At 35.8% G+C, this 18,984-nt stretch overlaps 1 protein-coding gene across 1 annotated transcript in view; it reads right to left on the reverse strand.

Moving 5' to 3' along the window:
* Positions 1-1,203: 1,203 nt before the first annotated feature.
* LOC121413734 (protein MMS22-like) overlaps positions 1,204-18,984 on the reverse strand; it is a 72,139-nt gene continuing 54,358 nt past the window's right edge. Inside the window, exons 34-36 of the mRNA XM_041606661.1 lie at positions 3,337-3,471; positions 2,353-2,544; positions 1,204-1,554 (exon numbers count right to left, since the gene is read on the reverse strand). Coding sequence (XP_041462595.1) covers positions 1,449-1,554; positions 2,353-2,544; positions 3,337-3,471 — 433 coding nt within the window. The 3' untranslated portion in view covers positions 1,204-1,448. The remainder of the gene's footprint in view (positions 1,555-2,352; positions 2,545-3,336; positions 3,472-18,984) is intronic.

The following is an 18,984-nucleotide window of genomic DNA, read 5'->3' on the forward strand; positions in this document are numbered from 1 at the left end:
TTATTTCAGATACAGTTTCGAATTATAATAATAATATGCATTTATATAGCGCTATCTATCGATCGAGAAATAATCTACTGGTATTCTGAGGTGCACTATTATTATTATCCCGTCATTTAATTATTTAAGGGATAGAGCAACGTCGATCTGGCGCAGCACAATGGCTGCCAAGCCCATGATCAATTGGGCAAAATGAGTTTTTCGGAGTATTCATATTCCAGATATCTACTTTGAACAATTAATTATGGATTCCAAACTGGATTTTCAAATTTTTAACTTTTAGCTTGAGCTGCTGTTTTCTGCACTGTGCATTGAAGAAAGTAATCCTGCTGGGTACCCATTCACTTCACCTGGGTAGAGTGCAGCACAATGTTGATCAATTTCCTGGATCCTCAATACCCAGCATGCAACATTCTGATCATAAAGCTCTAGAATGATAAAAAAAATCCACTTCTTTCTACAACACTCAAGCCATTATATCTGCCAAGAAAAAAAATGTTTTATATGCTTCCAAGCATACACAATATTCAATATAAAATAAATAACCAAAATCCAAATTATATTTCTGATTGGTCCATTAGCATTACTGGGCAATCATGAAGCTTCACAGGCAATTCTCTTTAAGATGTCTTTCATGACGCTGCTCATGATACTGGCTGGTAAATACAGGGGACTTTTTCACAAAACTTTTCAGCACTGAAAAAGACGTTATCATCCAACAGTTCACATAGTTACAGTCAGACACAAGGCACCATTTTATGACAGTTATCAGTATACAAATAGCGAATAGGCATGAGTGCGATGGTGCGAGATTTCGCATGAGGTGAAAGAAAGTTGCTCTAATCAACGAGGCGTTAGCCGAGGTGAATAGAGTGTTTCTTTCTTTCACAGAATGCGAAATCTTGCACCATTGCACGAATAAGAATATTCGCTATTTGTGTTGTACAACGCCTCAGAATCTAGCGAAAATATGAAAAAACAAAGAGTTTTTCCCTGCAGTAATCTATCAAAAGAGAGCAAAAATATTGAAAGCGAAAAGCAAAATCCCACAAGCCGGGCCCACACAAGCGCACATGATCTTGGAAAGCATTGTGCATTTAGCCAGCGGGCTGTACACGCATTGTCACCTTATTCAATGAAATCGCATTGTGACGTCACCTCCTAGAGCCGTGCAATGGTACATTTTGGATGGTACGTCTTGTGTGCAACGGTACGAATGTGTGACATTGAGCCTCCCATTTGCTCGCGTACATCAAGCTAGGTAGGCGTTGTACAATACTTATTATCATTCTTGGCATGTGTCTCTCAGCCAATCAACGACCTCAAACTCAGTCATCACTGACGGTTGCCAGCAGACGGGTGTCAATGAAGTGTTCAGAGGCATTCCCCAGGTCTCTGATTCTCTCATCATCCGCAAGGTCTAACTACAGAGGTGGGTGCAGCACGACTCAGATAACATCCAGACTTTCAGCAATCTTTGACTGCGACTGCAATCTCTGGCTCTCTTTCTGCCCTTCTGGTCCAAGATGGCTCAGGACTTTATGATAAGCTTGTCTACAGATATTGAGAATATTAATTGCATAAAAAAAAACATTGGTTAGTTGGATTAGGGATGACTGGAGTTTCTCTCACAAATTTTAGATATATTTTTAAAATCTTTTTTTTAGATATATCTCACAGATATTTGAGGCTCTTTTTATTTTTGAAACATTAATTCTCTATATTAAAAGGTGATATTATATTATGGTAAAACAAAATGAATTTTATTCTGAACTCCACTTTTTTTGATGAAAATTCTGATCTAAAAATAGACCTTGGCTATGGAAAGCCAAATGGAGCATAAATCAGGACAAATCATAACATATTCTTAATTTTATCATTCATAACTGACTAAAATTTCTTCCCAATTATTAACCATGACGAAAGAACAAAAATACACAACAATGACAACATACAATATAACTCCAGGTTTTACTATTTTAGCTCCCATAATTTAAAAGCAGATGTAGACCATGTAAATGCAGATGTAGTAAGATGTACTAAGATAATCTGGACATCAGAATATTGACCAGTCATTTATTCATTCAAATTTCAATTTTTATATTATCATCCTATGCAGACTGAGCTAAATACACAATATTGACTTACGGCCTATAGATATGTATCCCTTCAATGTAGCTCTTTTGTATTTTGTTTTCAGAAATCAAATACTGATAAATGTCAATAGTATAAAACACATCTTAGACACACAATGTATATGATCACAAGGATGAGGACACATACATAATCAAATGATTTCTATTACATGAACTCATACTGATGGAAATGCATTATAAACTAATACAAGATTACCTGAGTACAGTATCTACTCCAACTGCTCTGCGATGTTCACATTCCTCAATCAGTCTCGTAGCATCGGGTATGAGGCGAATCATTAGCTTTGGATGCAAGACAGCGAGGGACTCCAGCCGTCCCAACGATGCCTTACGATGATGATGAATGTGACGTGACAAAAAGCTTCTCACAACACTCACCAGCTCCACTCTAACAAAAAAAGAAGGAATTTCCCTCCTTAATGGGTTTGTTTTGAACAAATGAGACCATTTCCAGTGCAGTATCTGAGTACCGTTCGTAAAAAGTCCATTCATTACACACTCTTAACTGGCAACGTCATGAAAACAAAATCATTGTTCCAATTTGGCACATTTTTGTGAAAATTTTTTTTATTCGTTACAACTCTGTAAATATATCCATATATATCCATATTTGAGTATGAAAATAAATGGGAAATCAACAACTATTCCCAGTATGAGGAGCAAAAGCAGATTAACCTATATCCACTGTATAAAAGCCGTGTATATGTACCTTCTTAAATAGCTAGAGAAGCTCAAGTTCTATGTGTTAATGTATCATGCGATGCCCTTTGGCTGCTTAGTCGTATCAAATTAAAAATTAAATTCATTTAGCTCACAGAAAACTCAATTCAACCCAAAAGACTGCTTCTCGGCAAGTCTGTGTCAAATACTGGCCATATTATTGATAAATTACCCCAGAAACTGCCTTTGGTCAGTAAAGATAAGAAAAAAAGTCATTTGAATATAAAATCAACAATAAGAATGAAGCATTAGAAATATAACAAAATTATATGCATAGACCTTCAGATGACTGTAGGCTTAATTAAACCTTTCCATAAAAGAAAAAGCAGAGGATACAAATGCTGATGACTTGGCAATGTCTCCAAACCTGAAAAAATTGTATTAAAACAAAATTTCAACCAAATGAAATATGATTGTGCCTTTTTATTTAGTTTTTAAATTAATTAAAAAAAAAACTCACTCAAGTTCTGGTGGGGTATCAACCTTGCATGCGTTCATCATCTGGGTCAGAATCTGTGACATTTGACCTTTGACCGATGTTGACTCACAAAGCAACATGAAGTCCAATACAGCACCAAGCAGGACAACTGTGTCCCTAAAGTAAAACAAATAATGAGAATTTGTGAAGCAAGATCAACTAATGAATCACATAAACACACATGGATCATAAATCAACAGAACAACATTTGAAGAAAAAAAGATATTTTCAAAATTCAAACAGCTCATTGTTGGTCTGACCTGCTATAACCCTTTTGTTCAAAATTAATGGCTTTGGGGTTCTTTGCAGAAAGGGTATTAAGCACACAATTGGATCTCTAACCATGGACCTACCAGCAAATGGACTACCGACGGACAAAATTTTACGACACTGAGATTTAACATCTGTCAGCGAGCTTTACTTTCTCCTTACCCCAATTTTACGACCCAACGCCGGAGGCATGTTTTGATAAGGGCGATAACACACCCTGTGATCGTTCGAGTTCCGCCGGCAAATCACAGGCCCTCTCGCGACCGATATTGGCGAAGCATTCGGTCTCTCGAGCAGACGAAGCTTGCATACCTACGACCCGACTTGATCTCAAGCTTGAAAGAGAGCATGCGCAGTAAATAATTACTTCCGGGGCATTGTTGATTTCCATGCTCAGTTCTTCGTCGATATTTAATGATACCCTTCCAAAAAACCCGATAAAATTTCACAAATTAGTTTATTTTTCGCGATTTTTTGATCTGGACACGATCGAGTGTTCCTTCGAAGGTAAGTTTACCGCATATTATGGTTTGATTCGTAGTTTAAAAGTGACATTTTCGGACTGATCCGAAGGGTTTTCTGTTGTTTTCTAAGCAGCTCGATACAGTCGAATAATGTATTGACTGAACTCTGTGAAGATTTTATGTGAGCGATTGCTCGCGTTTTCTCAATATATTTTTGAAAATTGGCCAAAACATGCTTTGCGAATGAAAATTTTCCGTAGAAAACTAAACATATTACGTAAGAGTTTTTGCTGAACCCCAGAAAAGTGTGCGCGCTGCAAGATTTGGCCTCCCCAATCCCTGCACTGTACCCCCGCCTGCACGGCTGGGATGGGATGAGGGAGATCGCGATGATGTGATTGAGCTCGGGCCGGGGTTGCTCGGCTTGACAAATAATAATTTGAACCAAGCATGACTCGATATCAAAGATCACTCCCAGAGTAGATTTAGACAGGAATAACCATCAGTTTCTAGAGATTTATTAACAATTTCTGACATTTATAGATTACATGTGATTTCAAGTTTGTAATTCTGTGAGTGGTGTGACACTGTAGGCCTACATCATGTGTTGCCTGTTGGGATTATTTATTATTACGGTATAGATCAGTTGGTACACTTAGTTTTACAAGCGGGAGGTCGGGGGTTCAAACCCCGGCCGCATCAGACCAATGTTAAAAGATGGTAGTTGCTGCTACCCTGTTTGGCGTTCAACATTTAAAGGGATAGAGCCTCGTCGATCTGGCGCTGCACAGCCACAGGGGCAGCTGGGCCCACGATCAATTGGGCAAAGCAAATTTTCAGAGTATTTCATTACTGACATTTTTAGATCTATTTCGAAGAATGAAAAATGTTTTTTTATATTTTTCATCTAATTATCATAAATTGGTGAGTCCGAGTCCAACTCAGAGTCTGCCGAGTCAGTGAGTGGAGCCAACAATATTTCTCTAGCGGTACCGGTAGACAAGTTCAGTGCAAAGACAGGCTGAAGCATTAGTTTGGGACTACTTCCAGTCAATGTTGTCTTAATTTGTTTTAAATGTAATTAAAATGAAGTGTAAATCTCGGTTTAGATCTAGTCTCTATCTACGAGTACGAATAAGTAAGGTTTGATCTACATGTCGGCCCTATTAACAATAACATTTCACTAGATCATGTAATGTTAGACTAGATCTAACGTTACATTACGTGATAATGATTGATGCTGATGTTGATGACAATGATGACTGCGACTGGTGCCAGGTGGTGATTTATTTCAACCTGACCTTTAAAATAAAAAGCATGAATACTTGTACATGTAAGCAAGCAACCAGGGGACCGAAAGCTTAAGCGTCCAGCTCTCCAAAGGACCTGGTGTAATCAGTGTAACATACATTTTTGACGTACATAAAACATGAATTTCTTATAAATATAAAGTCAGATATTCACCAAAAACTGCAAAAAGTACAGGGTGAACTGTTTTGCATCCAATTTAGAAGGGGGAAAATTAGACTTTTTCTAGTTCTAGAATCAACAAGAAGTGACAGTTACATTTACATCATTTTGAAAATTTTTAAGGTGGTATTCTTTTCTTGTAGAATACTTTTCAAATTACAAATGGAATTCCTGCTATATATAAAAAAATGTTTGTGTCATTTCACTAGGGCCCAATACGCACAGATCTAGGATGCCCAGGAGAAATACAAATTATTGTGTTGAAAAAGGCTGACTATTTTGTTTAAGCTTTTAAAAATGTGTATCTTTCCTTTGCTGTGTCTCTTGCTCTCCATTCTACATGTATGTATGTTCAGTAAAGATAGACATAATTAGTTAAAACAATGAAATTTTTCATTAGAGTATATATAGGTTCGCAGCTGTATAGTAGTGAAATTGAATTAAAATTTGCTGCTCGAATTGGCAACAATCCTAGTTTCTTAATAACTTTCATACAAATTTTTGGGTATAAGTTATAACTTGAGGTGATGAATAATTTATGGCAAAATTACAATGAAAGGTTGCCATTGCCAATTTATCTTTTTAAACAGTGATTTTTGTTGTTTTCACTGCATCGCCAATTGAAGTGAGTAATGGTCAATGGAAATAATGAAATGGCTGTTATTCAGGGAATAGTACCACCCAAGGCACAGAAAACCGTATCACATTTTTTAAATGCTAATTTTTCCACTCTCTTTTTTTCTTTTCTTTGAATACAGTTTTCAATATACCATTGACCTACCAAGAGGAGGGCTTGACAATGGCAGCACAGCATAAAGAAGGTCTGAAAGCATTCTGTAGATTGTGTGGCAAGCAGAATGCAATGCTAGCAGATAGACTTCCGTATAAGAAGGAGAAATTCAGCAAGCTCATTTCGGCAGCATTGCAGATAGACGTTGGTGCAGATGACTGCATGATCCATCCTCCATTCATCTGTAAATCATGTGAGCGGAAACTTGATAGGTTCCGAAAGGCAAAGGCGCAGAAGAAGATTATAGATGCCAATATTCCTGTGTTTAACTTTGTGCCCCACAATGCGGAATGCAGCATTTGTCAACATGTGAAAACTGCTAATATAGATGACATCACTTCATCATGTGTGGAGCATCTTTCTTCTGTGGGAATGTGCATGAGCAGGCAGGCAGATAGAACATTATTCTTCAGTATATCTGTTCAAGACAAAGATGTCACCACCATACCCAAATGTGTAACCATCTACAATGATGCAACGTGGCATGTTTCAGTAGTTGGCAAGGAATTGAAACAGGATCACCCCACCCTCAGGCACATACCCGCAATTCTTGACAAGGATTCAGCGAAAGATTTAATCATGACTGCTGGCTGCTTCAAAATATGTAAAGGAAACACAGATTTTGTTGACTTTATGGTAGATAGGAGCAAACTTGGAATACCCTCAACAACATTTTTCGTATGTGCATTTTACAATAAAACTGTTCGGCACAAACACTGTAAGTTGGTCGAAGAAGGTAAGGACAAGTGCTCTGTTTGTACAGTTGGCAGAGGAGATCTTATGTCTTGGAGGGACAAAAAGCAGAAGGACGAAGATGCTACATCACCGTCTTCTTCAACAAAGCTTTCGTACTTGTCCCATGAGCAGCTGAAAATACGGACCCAAAAACTCCATAAAGAGAAGGAGAAAACAGAAAAGAAGCTTGTCTCTCTCCACAAGAAGGTTGCTGCACATTTCGAAAGCAGTCACTTTATCCAAAGGGATAATAGTCAAAATACTGTCATAGAGGATCTTATAACAAGGAGCACTGATGAGCTGGAAGAGGTTCTTTCTCCCAACACTGCAGCATGGTACCTGTGGGAGGAGCAGAAAAGGGCACTCCAGAAGAAAGACAGGAGGCAAATCAGATGGAGCCCTTTCATCCTGAGGTGGTGCATCGCCATACACCACAAGTCTCCAGCTTCCTACAAGTTGATCAAGGATAGCGGTTTGCTGGTTTTACCTGCAGTCAGCACTATTGAGCAATACACAAAATACACAGAGGCAAAAACGGGAATCCACGAAGGCATCATCAGTGAGATGGTGAAAGAAATGGATCTGTCAGAAGAATGGAGAAGAAACGTCGTTATACTTTTTGATGAGATGAAACTGCAGTCAGGGCTGGCTTTCCAATCCTCAACCGGAAGGTTAATGGGCTTTGTTAATGTAGGAGATATTAATACTGAATTTAAATCCTATGAGCAAGAAGTGCAGGGTGATGCAGAGCCAACTCTAGCAAGCCATGCCTTCGTCACCATGGCTAGAGGCATATTTTCATCAACAAAACAAGCCGTCGCCTTCTTCCCAACGAAATCACTACGCAGCAGTGACATCTACGACTGTGTGATAGAAACTGCTCTTGCCCTGGAGTGTGCAGGTCTGAAAGTGAGAGGAGTAACTTCCGATGGGGCATCAATGAACAGGAAGTTTTATAAGATGTGTGGAGACCAGCATCACCTAACTGTTCATCCCCTGAATTTTGAGAGGCCAATTTACTTCTTTTGTGATGTTCCCCACTTGATTAAAACAACTAGGAATAACCTAGAGAACTCTGGTTTCGGACGCAGGAGTAGAAATCTCCAGGTGAAATATATATTTCTTGATTTTGATAAGACAATGGATCCAAAATACTTAAATTATTTTTTGCCTTTGTAATTTGTATTATTTTCCATTTCTGGCTGGCTGGGTTTTGTGGGAATCAATTTTCTTCCTTAATGGTTTAATTGGGATTCATATCTAACTAACAGCTGTACATGTTGCTGTATTCCTATACTATATATTTTTTTTAACATGCACAAAGTGTTTACATGTAGGGATTATTCTTTGAATGTATAGTGTGTATCTACTTGTATACATAAACTGCCTTGAGTGACAGGTTTTCAAGACAAATTATGAGTAATTATTTTTTTCCCAATTACTTAGTGATGACATACTGATAGAGATCATATTATCATGTAAACATTTCACGGTTTCTCTGATACACTTTAGTTTCATGGAAGGCATATTAGATGGACTCATCTTCTTGACTTACACTCTTGGGACTCTCGAGGAGATCTACGCATGCTACCCAAAATCACAGATGCCCACCTCTACCTTACTCCGTCTTCTCGAATGAGAGTTAAACTTGCTTCCCAGGTAAGTTTTCTGTGAATCTGCACACATGTATATTTTTATTTTAAATACTGCATTCCTAAAATCTTATACAGGTACTTATCCCACCCACCTTGTGCTGCCCCTTGTCTATTTTTCAATGGAGCTTTGACAATTATCGTTTCAGGGGATTTTAAAATCAACAAAAAAAAGCTCTTTAAATACCCTTTACATGTCCATGTACATTAACCCAAAGTTGCTTAATCTTATTTGTGCTTTGTACTTAATGGGAAAAACACTGACCACCCAGGAAGCATTTCTGCATTCCAGTACATGTACGTTAAATGTAGTTGAAAGTTTACGAAAGTGACGGATGGTTATCATGTATTATGTACTATTTTGTGAATCATTTAATATTCCTAATTACATGCAAGTTATGTACTGAGGATTCCTCTAATTCTCTTTTTTCTGCTTTTAATGAAACAGGTAATGAGTCAGTCTGTTGCCAACGCAATGAAGGCCAGGAAACAGGAGACACAGGATGATTCTATGGATGGCACCTGTGAATTTATTGAAATCATGAACAAGTTCTTTGATTGCCTTAATGTGTCCAACATTAGTGATGGTAGACGAAAAAGGAATCAAAACTTGATGCCCTATGAAAATGTTGATGATGAGAGATTTGATGTAAGATTTTAATATTACTTTCATATTTGTCTTTTGATTGTTATCCAGGGATTCGAATAAATAGATGTACGAAGCAAACAAGACTTAAACTTTTTATGTTAGGTAAAAGAAGAGTTATTGTTTTTATACAAACTTTGCTTGGTTTCATCATGGACCTAGGTCCATGGTTTCATTGAAACGGCTGTATAATTTAGTTATGAATAAGGTTATTTGAATGAAGTATTTTGTTACATGAAATCATGGACCTATCCATGATGAAATTAAAACAAAAATCAAACACCATTGGTTTTAATTCTATAGATGCACTTCTATTCTGATGACTTATATAAGTTGTCTTGTTCACATTTAATATAATTTATGCATGACTGATGGCTAACTTTTGAAGAAAAAGTGTACTCATTATTTCATATTGTTTGAATGATTTTAGATGCCAATTGATCATTTTTTTTTCTTTTTCCTGTTGTAATGGAAAAATGATGGATGTGAATTTGACATTTGTATGAAGGAAAAATGATTAAACACAATCTCCCACCCCCCTTTTTTGTAAACTTTATAGTGGCTGGTCAATGTATTCCTGAAATACTTTGAAGATTGGGAGAAGGAGATACAGGAATCACCAAACCTGACAGCCATTGAGAGGGAGCGACGATGCATCAGTAAAGAAACACGCGAGGGCTTCAGAATTACTGGTAAGAGACTATTAATCATGAGCGAACTTCAGTGAAGAAATGTTACAAAGTTCATATACTTACATTTATCTGCAGATATCACAATGGAGTGTCTTTTAGATATGCAACACATGCATGTTTGCATATTTTCTTTTCCAGGTTTTTTAGCAGCCGAATATATATTTGTGACGAGTCCAACGTACAATGTACATGTATTCTTCATAACAAAAATTTAGGACGTTCAGCATCACAGTATAGTGTTTCAAATCTATTGTTATTATAACATTATTTTGGGTTTTGTTATCAATGTAAATGAATGCTATTGTCTGAATGTTTTAATTGGATATTTCTTTCAATATTTTCTTTGCAGTTCACTCCTTCATTGGCCTTACCAAGGAGTTGCTTAAAGAGGAAGGTGTGAGGTATGTCTTGTCCGAGAAGTTTTCTCAGGACCCAATAGAGGAGTACTTCTCAAAGCAGCGGGCGGCAGGAGGGTCAAGTGATAATCCATCTGCTCTTCAAGTCGCAAACAACATGCTATCAATACAAGTTGGAGGGTCTGCTATCCGTGCTTCGCGTCAAGGTAATGTGCAGCTGTCTCAGGGGGATCCTATTCCAAACTGCCCACTACCCAAAAAGAGGAGGAAAGTTCTTGAATCTTAATGCTTTCATTGAAATAAGGACCAATATGTATTGTGGATTGACATTGAAATGGATTATTTCTTTGATCGAATGGGACCGGCCATGTAATGATTATGTGCATCTTGATGCACCTATTTGTACAGGTGTTTGACAATATCAACTACCTAGGCATATCGAATCGTTTAGAAAGGAACTGTTGTGCTGATCTTGTTTTTTGTTGACTGATGCTCTGTATCAGAATGTGTCTTTATATCAACATGCTTAGATTTGGAGCAGCATAATTGGGAAGAATTTCTTATATATGAAATGTGTTATTCAATCTGCAAACTTTTGCACACATATGACCTCATACATGTACACAATCTCTTCATGTATCTCTTGAATATTAGGAAGAAACATGGAAACATGCAAACATTTGAACCGTTGATATTGTTAAAGAATATCTGGAGTAAAACTTAAAGTGATTAACATTGGTTTGACTTTTAAAAAATCTTAGCTAGAAGGTCACACTTGTGACCTGTGTCTGTGATATGTTCCAAAAATGAAGCCCAGAAAAAATTGCCATCGAAAATGATTATTTAGTGCTTCAAAATTTGAAGTATAAAGTGACCGGAAACACCATCTTAATTTCATCCCATACACTTATGTGTACTATTTAGGCGTCTAGAAGACGCCTATTTACAAAATCGGGGTTGCCTTGTAGTTTCAGCTTTTCATTCTCAATAATGGTTGTTTTCAGGGTTTATTAGTTCGAAATCATGCACTTGTGCACCTGTTTCAGCTTGGTTTGAGATTTTTTTTAAATCTGCTGCTCACAAAGTTAAACAATACCTTTAACTTGCAAGAGACATGGGCAAGCAATTCATGACTACCATACATTTATGTGCTTTAGGATCCTTTAATCCTATCCAGGCCGGGGGGGATATTTTCGCTGTGCGTCACCTGGGTTCGGGTTCCGAAATTATGCAATATTGTGTAAGTGCATGTCAGACAAAAAATTTTCTCAATTACGTGATTTCGTGTACAAAGTCAATGCAAATTGTGTTTTCAACCAAAAATCATAAATGTATGATGCTTTTTAGTTTTGCTGGTCTAAATACAATTATTTTATGCTGTTTAGAATTTGAGAAGAGTCTCCAACAAATTTCATAGAAAAAACAATTAAAAGCAAAACGTCCAAAAACAGTGAAAATCATAAGAAATTGCAAACAATATCATACAGAAGAAATTGATGTGATAACACAATTTATTTCATGTACACTTGCCCAGAACACCACAAAGTGTTTTTATACCAAAAATTTGAACATATGGAATATTATTTAGGGGGTTGAGGGAAAAGTATGATTACAGATTATACATACATTAGAATAATCACTTGATAGCAATTTGCATGATATAAGTTTCTATACTATACAAATTTATAGATTATGTCCCAGACAACCTGCGTTCCAATTTTTTGGCGCGACCGCGCGGTTGAGATCTCAAGTGACCCCCTCCATTTGAACTCCCAAATTACCCCGGCCTAGATAGGGTAAGGTACTTGACTTTTTTCACACATGTAGCTTTCAAATGATTATTTTTATTGTTGCATTAGTCAAATAAATTCTTTATGACAAAGCTGTGTGACCTACATGTAGATATCATTCCTACATCCTTTTCTAATGATCTTTGACAGTATCTAGACTATGTATATTTTCCTTAGTTCCCCCAAATTCATTTCGGGTGAATTGTACGAGTCATGGTTACATGTACCGTTTAATGACTCAATTGGAATGTTCTTTAGTATCTGCAGGGTAATGCCTAGGTCAACATTGCCGGCCGATACGGAGAGTTTAATTCACTTGCTATGTACGTGACTTTACGAAGCACCTACATGTAGCTTGTACCATGGACCTACTGCTTTTACAAAGATTTAAAACTGTTGATTTCGACTTGTTAGGCCGGCGAATGTGACCTACGCATTACATTGTACATGTAATGTGCAATGAATAAACTGATATCCTTTCATTCTTGCTCTATTTTCCTTCTCGTTTCTCTTCCCTCTCATCTCACACTCTCTCTCCCCCCCCCCCTTCTGCTTTTCTTTCCTCGTTATCTTTTCTGGTTATTGACTGACATTCAATTTCCATCTTATTTTACAATGTATGTTTTCTCATACCCTTTAAATAGCTGAAGTTTTAAGTAATTGTATTTATAACCTTTTATACTCTTGTTACTTACATGTAAGTGGTGTTTAATTTAAACTCTCACACGAACAGTGTTATTTACAAGCCTTCCTTTCTGCTTGTTTCCTTTACTTATTAAAGATTTGAAAATAAGATCTTATTGGATTGAATATAACCAAAATTTTATTCATTGTCTTTTTGCTGAGTATCTTAAAACAGACCCTGAATTTAATTTTGAAAAGGCAGGTTTCACTACATCACATTACAAAAAAAAAAAACAAGTTAAACATTTATTTTATAATACTTTATTATTGGAATGCGCAACCAGCATAAATCTGCCTCTTGCAAGTCTTCACATGGAAATACAAAATATTTTACTAGTATATAGGAACTGAACAATACTGTTGTATTGTCATGTCTGTTAGACATACATGTAAATGTAATATTACTTATTACATTGAATATTAGTGAGAAAGATGAGAATTAATCGCTAGAGGGTATTCATTTGTCTCGCAATCTACTATGGTCAACAAGGAAATTCGTGATCACTCTCGCAAAAAGTGTTCACTGGCTTTCTAGGAAAGAAAGTGATCACGAAATTCCTTGTTGACCATAGTAGATTGCGAGACAAATGAATACCCTCTAGCGATTATTTTAATCCGCAATAATGAACCTATTTAGTAAGATGAGAATTGTTTTGGCATTACAATTACTTTCCTATAAAGGGAGCATACAGGCCTGCGCTTGCAGCATGGACTAAGGAGGAATTCCTCTTATTTTAAATTATGTGACGAGACATTTCTTACAGCAATAATACATATTTTGTGGTGTGCCATTTATTGGACTATCGGAATGGTTGATACTTTGAAATTTTCTTATGGTGAATCAAGATTCTTACAGCTTACATGAGCTATGCTGTCTATTCTTTCAGTATATAAACCGTAAATGTACCTCTACTTTGAGATAGTTTAAAGTAACTGAACTACACTGGATGTGTAAAACAAATGCAATGGTTCCTCCCAAGTCCATGGTAGAATGTAGTACAAAAAAGAATACAAATTAAATATTCAGACCCATCTGGTCAAAACCACAAGGCTGCTTAAATTCTATTATACCATTCAATTATATTTTATTCTTGTAACCCACATGCAATGTAAGAACAATCTTGATAAAACACATACATTGTACATGTAAATGGTATGTATGTGCTTTTTAAGTGCAGGGTAAAACTATTGTGAAATAAACATTAAAGGCATTGCTAACATTGATTTGACCTTTTTTTTACTGAGCTGCGAGGTCCCTCTTGCCACCTGCGCCTGTGAGATGTTACAAAAATGAAGCCCAGAAAAAAATTGTGTTCGAAAATCATTACTTAGTGCTTCAAAAAAGTAAAATATAAAGTGATAAAGTGTACCACACTGCACACTCTGATATTAAAGACAATTTGATAAGAACATGTATATTGTGTAATTATTATATTTCTTGCATTACTAGTATTTATTAAGTACACATTCAAAGTTATCTCTGTACACCCTTGCACCGAAAATTTCTGCTCATGAAATAAATAATGTATTCTCATATTTACAGTATTTGCATGTTTATTTTGATGTTTCTCCTATTGATAATAAACAGACACTTCAAATATGTTGTAATGGTTTTGTTATTGGTAAAGTGGAAACTGTATGAATAGGTATGAAATTTAAAAAAAGAAGTCTATTATGATAATACATAAAATGATACAGGTATTTCAGTTATGGCTCAATATTCAATTTTTTTTTCACCAGATATATGTACATGTACTATAAAAACATTACATTGATCGGCCAGTGGCATTGTCCAGCTGGTTTACCACTTTAAATGAGAAAAGAATCTATAGCGCCATTGTTAAAGGGCAAAAGACTTTAGGAAGAATGATTTAAAATTAGCATGTACATGTTGATATTCTTGTGCCTCAAGGATTACAGGGGCAATACAGTTTTCAATAAACTATCAGATACAGTATACATGTATAATTATGTACTAGTCTTGTATTTCTCATGGCGACAGCACACCTTACGATTGGTCTATGACCTGATTTCAGAATAAAATGCAGTAGCATTTGCTGCTAATATTGAGACATGGAATATCTTTCTTTTAATGCTCTAAATCATCGTACGAAAAGCTATGTTCAAATCTGTAACTATGCTATCATCCTTCTTAGAATAAAAGCAAATTTAATATCTACTGTAGTCATAATGACGTTATAGCAGTCATACGATTAGCTATGATTTTAAACTTGTTTGGCCTTTACTCCAAAATGAAGGCTTGCAAGCTTTCAAAATGGTTATAATCTTCCAATTAATTTTAACCTTAACTAAAATGATATGATCCATTCAGATTTTCAGGAAATGAGCAAAATGTGATTTCTTCCAAAATCGGATCGCTAACAGTCGTAAGGTGTGCGGCGGCCTTTATACCATATAATTAGCTTGGTTCCACTTTCTCTCCTGGACCTATCTCCAGAGTGAATTTGGCACATAATATCCATCCAATTTACTATATCCATCATGACATGTATTCAACTTGTGGAAGACACAGATATTCCAAATACTTAAGAAACAATACCTCTAGCGGAGCGTTACCTGTCAAGAATTATTCTTTTGGTTAAAAGGATACACCTCAAGATATTGTTTTATAAGATGTGAACAATAACAAAGTTTCTACACATGCCCAATATTCTTTGATGATAGCAGTTTTACAGTACTTAGTAGATGCATTCAATAATTCCATTCTGTTCTAAGATAAATGGCTCACACATATGAAGAGTGTAAATACAAAAAAGAATTTTTAGTGAATATTTACACATGAAACTCATTCTCAATATTTTAAGTTAAACATGGAGATGGAAATATAATTCAAAAATTTATTAAATTTTTAGCAAGATGTCATATGAATACTCAATGAAGTTGATCAGATTTGGAGGTTACATGAACATAGTTGAATTTAAAATAGCCAAAAAATGTATATCAATGCACAAATGAAATTCAAATTGATGAGTGTCAATAATTTTACCCTTCAGCAGTGGCAGCAATGATAATCCTGAAAGTTTTTAATATTTTTTTAATGTCTAGTTTGGCAAGGACAGCAGAATTGTACAAATGTTTCAATTGTGGTACAGAGGAGTATGTATAGATGGTCAAAAAAAATATGACATCAAATCAAGAGAAAATCCAAATGGAATTTATGAATTTTTATTTTGATAATTCCTTTCGCAAGCTCTTTTCCCCCTTCTTAGACACCTGTTTTTCATGTCGTTTTAAGATATTAAATGCTTTCACAAATGCATTTATTCTCAACTTGGACCACTTTTGTATGATAACATTAAACAGATTTTTCGTTGGAAATTGAGTAGATGATGTGAGTTTTTTCCACGTTCTGATCACCTCAGGGCTCGCAGATGTTTCTTTTTTTAACATGTCTTTGATACCAACATTCAGATTCTTTAAGTTAGATTTTGTCATTATTTTTTTTGACACTTTCTCTAGTGTGAAAAAAAAGCGAAACACATCATCATTAACTTTGAAAAGACCACCTCTATTCTGTAAATTTAGCCATGTCACTGAATAGGATAAGAAAGAAGGGGCAAAAGTAGTAAGTTCATCATTCACTTGCCACTGCTTAAGAAGGGTAACATAATCTCTTGCCTGTTGAGACTTCATTTTTTTGTACTTATTTATGAGAGAAAAAGGTACAAATCCTGCAATATACCTTAACACCTGCATGTCATGATCACTGTGAGATGTTGTTGTTGCAGTTGCTGGCTCTTTATCATGCACATGTAGGGCCTTAACGCACTGGTTGATAACAACATCTCCCAGGACAGTTCTCAGTACATATTGATGGAGCAAGTTCTTCACTATGGCCTTTCCTCCGACACCCAACGAATTTAGTATTGATTCCCACTTCCCCTTCGCCTCTTTCCTTGTTCGCAGTTTGTGGAAAGCAGCCCAAATCTCCTCTAGCCCTGCTTGGGAATTGACTGCACCTTGTCCTGCCTCAATGGTGCCCAGTACGTCTTTTAATAAATCATGACAAAAGTCACTAAACTTCTCCATCGTTGCCGCTTTCAAAATTCTTTCTGCAAGATCGACAACCTCACCACCATATCCAACTTGGATGTTAAATTTGGGGTCTACTACAGCTTTATGAAGTGTGGATTTCACTATGTCTCCTGCTGAACTTAAAACCCTTTCACTGTCTACCTTGGGATGGAATCTTGGTTTTTTTACTGTGAGGATAAAAAAAAAGACATCTAAGGATAATTTTAAAAAATATGAGCATTTATAGCATTTCATTCTTCTGGGTCATTCCATGCCAATTCACCCAATGAATGTGCAATTTTGCACCCGACCGTCTCAGAATTCGTTGTAATTTGGTACACATAAACTTCATCATGGCCCAAACACAAAACAAAAAATATAAATGTAATCGGTTCTCGCGCTACGGCTGGCCATTTTCTCCTTGTTTTTGACACAAATGGGCGTGACCTTCAACTTTCAATGGCCATTGCGTCGTAATGTGTTGACCAATTTTCATGAAACTGGTACCATTTTATAGGAAATTCAGAGAGGAATCCAAAACATGCATCAAATGATGTATTGGAGCAATTTATAAGGTGGACATTTACTTTGACCTTGAGTTTGACCCCTGGACAAATAATTTTTTAACTTGATTTTTGTGTATGTTAATTATTTGTACGATATTGACAAAATATGTTAAAACCAATGACATTTTATTTCTTCAACTTTTTAAACTTCCAAAGATACCATAAAATTTCACTCTAGTCCCACATACTGATATTCATGTTAGTAAAGTGTTTACCAATACCAGTTACATGATTTCTTCCAATCTTAAGTTACAGAATGCAAACACATAAAAAGAAATTAAGCTCATCAATTCACAAATAAAACATTAAACATTTATATATATTTATTTATATAACATTGCTTATAAATAGGTATCTGTTTAGGCATTCTGATGTTCAGCAATATATATCATATACTTTTATATATTCATGTTTAGTAAAGTGTTTACTTTTATATACTCAACAATTTGATGATAAAAGTACACACTTTACTAAACATGAATGTATATATGGTATATATTGTTGAACATCAAAATGCCTAAACAGATACCTATTCATAAGCATAAATTTTCAATGTTTCATTTGTGAACTAATGAGCTTAATTTCTTTTCATGTGGAAGAAATCATGTAACTGGTAAACACTTTGCTAACATGAATGTCAGTATGTGGGACTAGAGTGAAATTTTATGGTATCTTTGGAAGAGTTTTAAAAGGTGAAGAAATAAAATATCATTGATTTTAACACATTTTGTCAATATCATACTAATAATTAGCATACACAAAAATCAAGTAAAAAAATTATTTGTCCGGGGGTCAAACTCAAGGTCAAAGTAAAGGTCAACCTAATCGCTCCAATACATCATTTGATGCATGTTTTGGATTCCTCTCTGAATTTCCTACCACTTTCGTGAAAATTGGTCAACATGTTACGACGCAATGGCCATTGAAAGGTGAAAGTCAAGCCCATTTTTGTCAAAACAAGGAGAAAAGGGCGGGCCGTAGCGAGAACCGACAGACCGATTGGACTAATTTTTTTTGTTTTGTGCTTGGGCCATGATGAATTTTATGTGTACCAAATTACAACGAATTCTGAGACGGTCGGGTGCCACCACTGGGTGAATCCAGATGGAATGACCCTTCTCTATGTTCTAAAAATGCTTTAAAAATAAAAAAATACAATATGAGGCTGTGAAAAAGAAAAATATAAACTGCAAGACCAACAAATATGTCAAATTCTCCATCTCCTAAAATACTAATGGTGTTTTGTCCTCTTAAAATATCCTGTATCGCTCAAATAATCTGCTTCATAACATGTGTATAAGGCTGAACTCAGCTTATGTAAAAGGTATTATTTAAAAGACTTCAAACATGCATACGGTGCACAGAAACCAGACAAATACATAACCACGTTCCTACAGTTAGATGGAAAAACAGAATGATGTTGAAAAGGTAATTACCAGATGATTTCTTTGCTTTCTGCTGCTTATTTCCAGAGGATGAT

Source organism: Lytechinus variegatus, chromosome 4 (genome assembly GCF_018143015.1).
Source record: "Lytechinus variegatus isolate NC3 chromosome 4, Lvar_3.0, whole genome shotgun sequence".
Lineage (NCBI taxonomy): Eukaryota > Metazoa > Echinodermata > Echinoidea > Temnopleuroida > Toxopneustidae > Lytechinus > Lytechinus variegatus.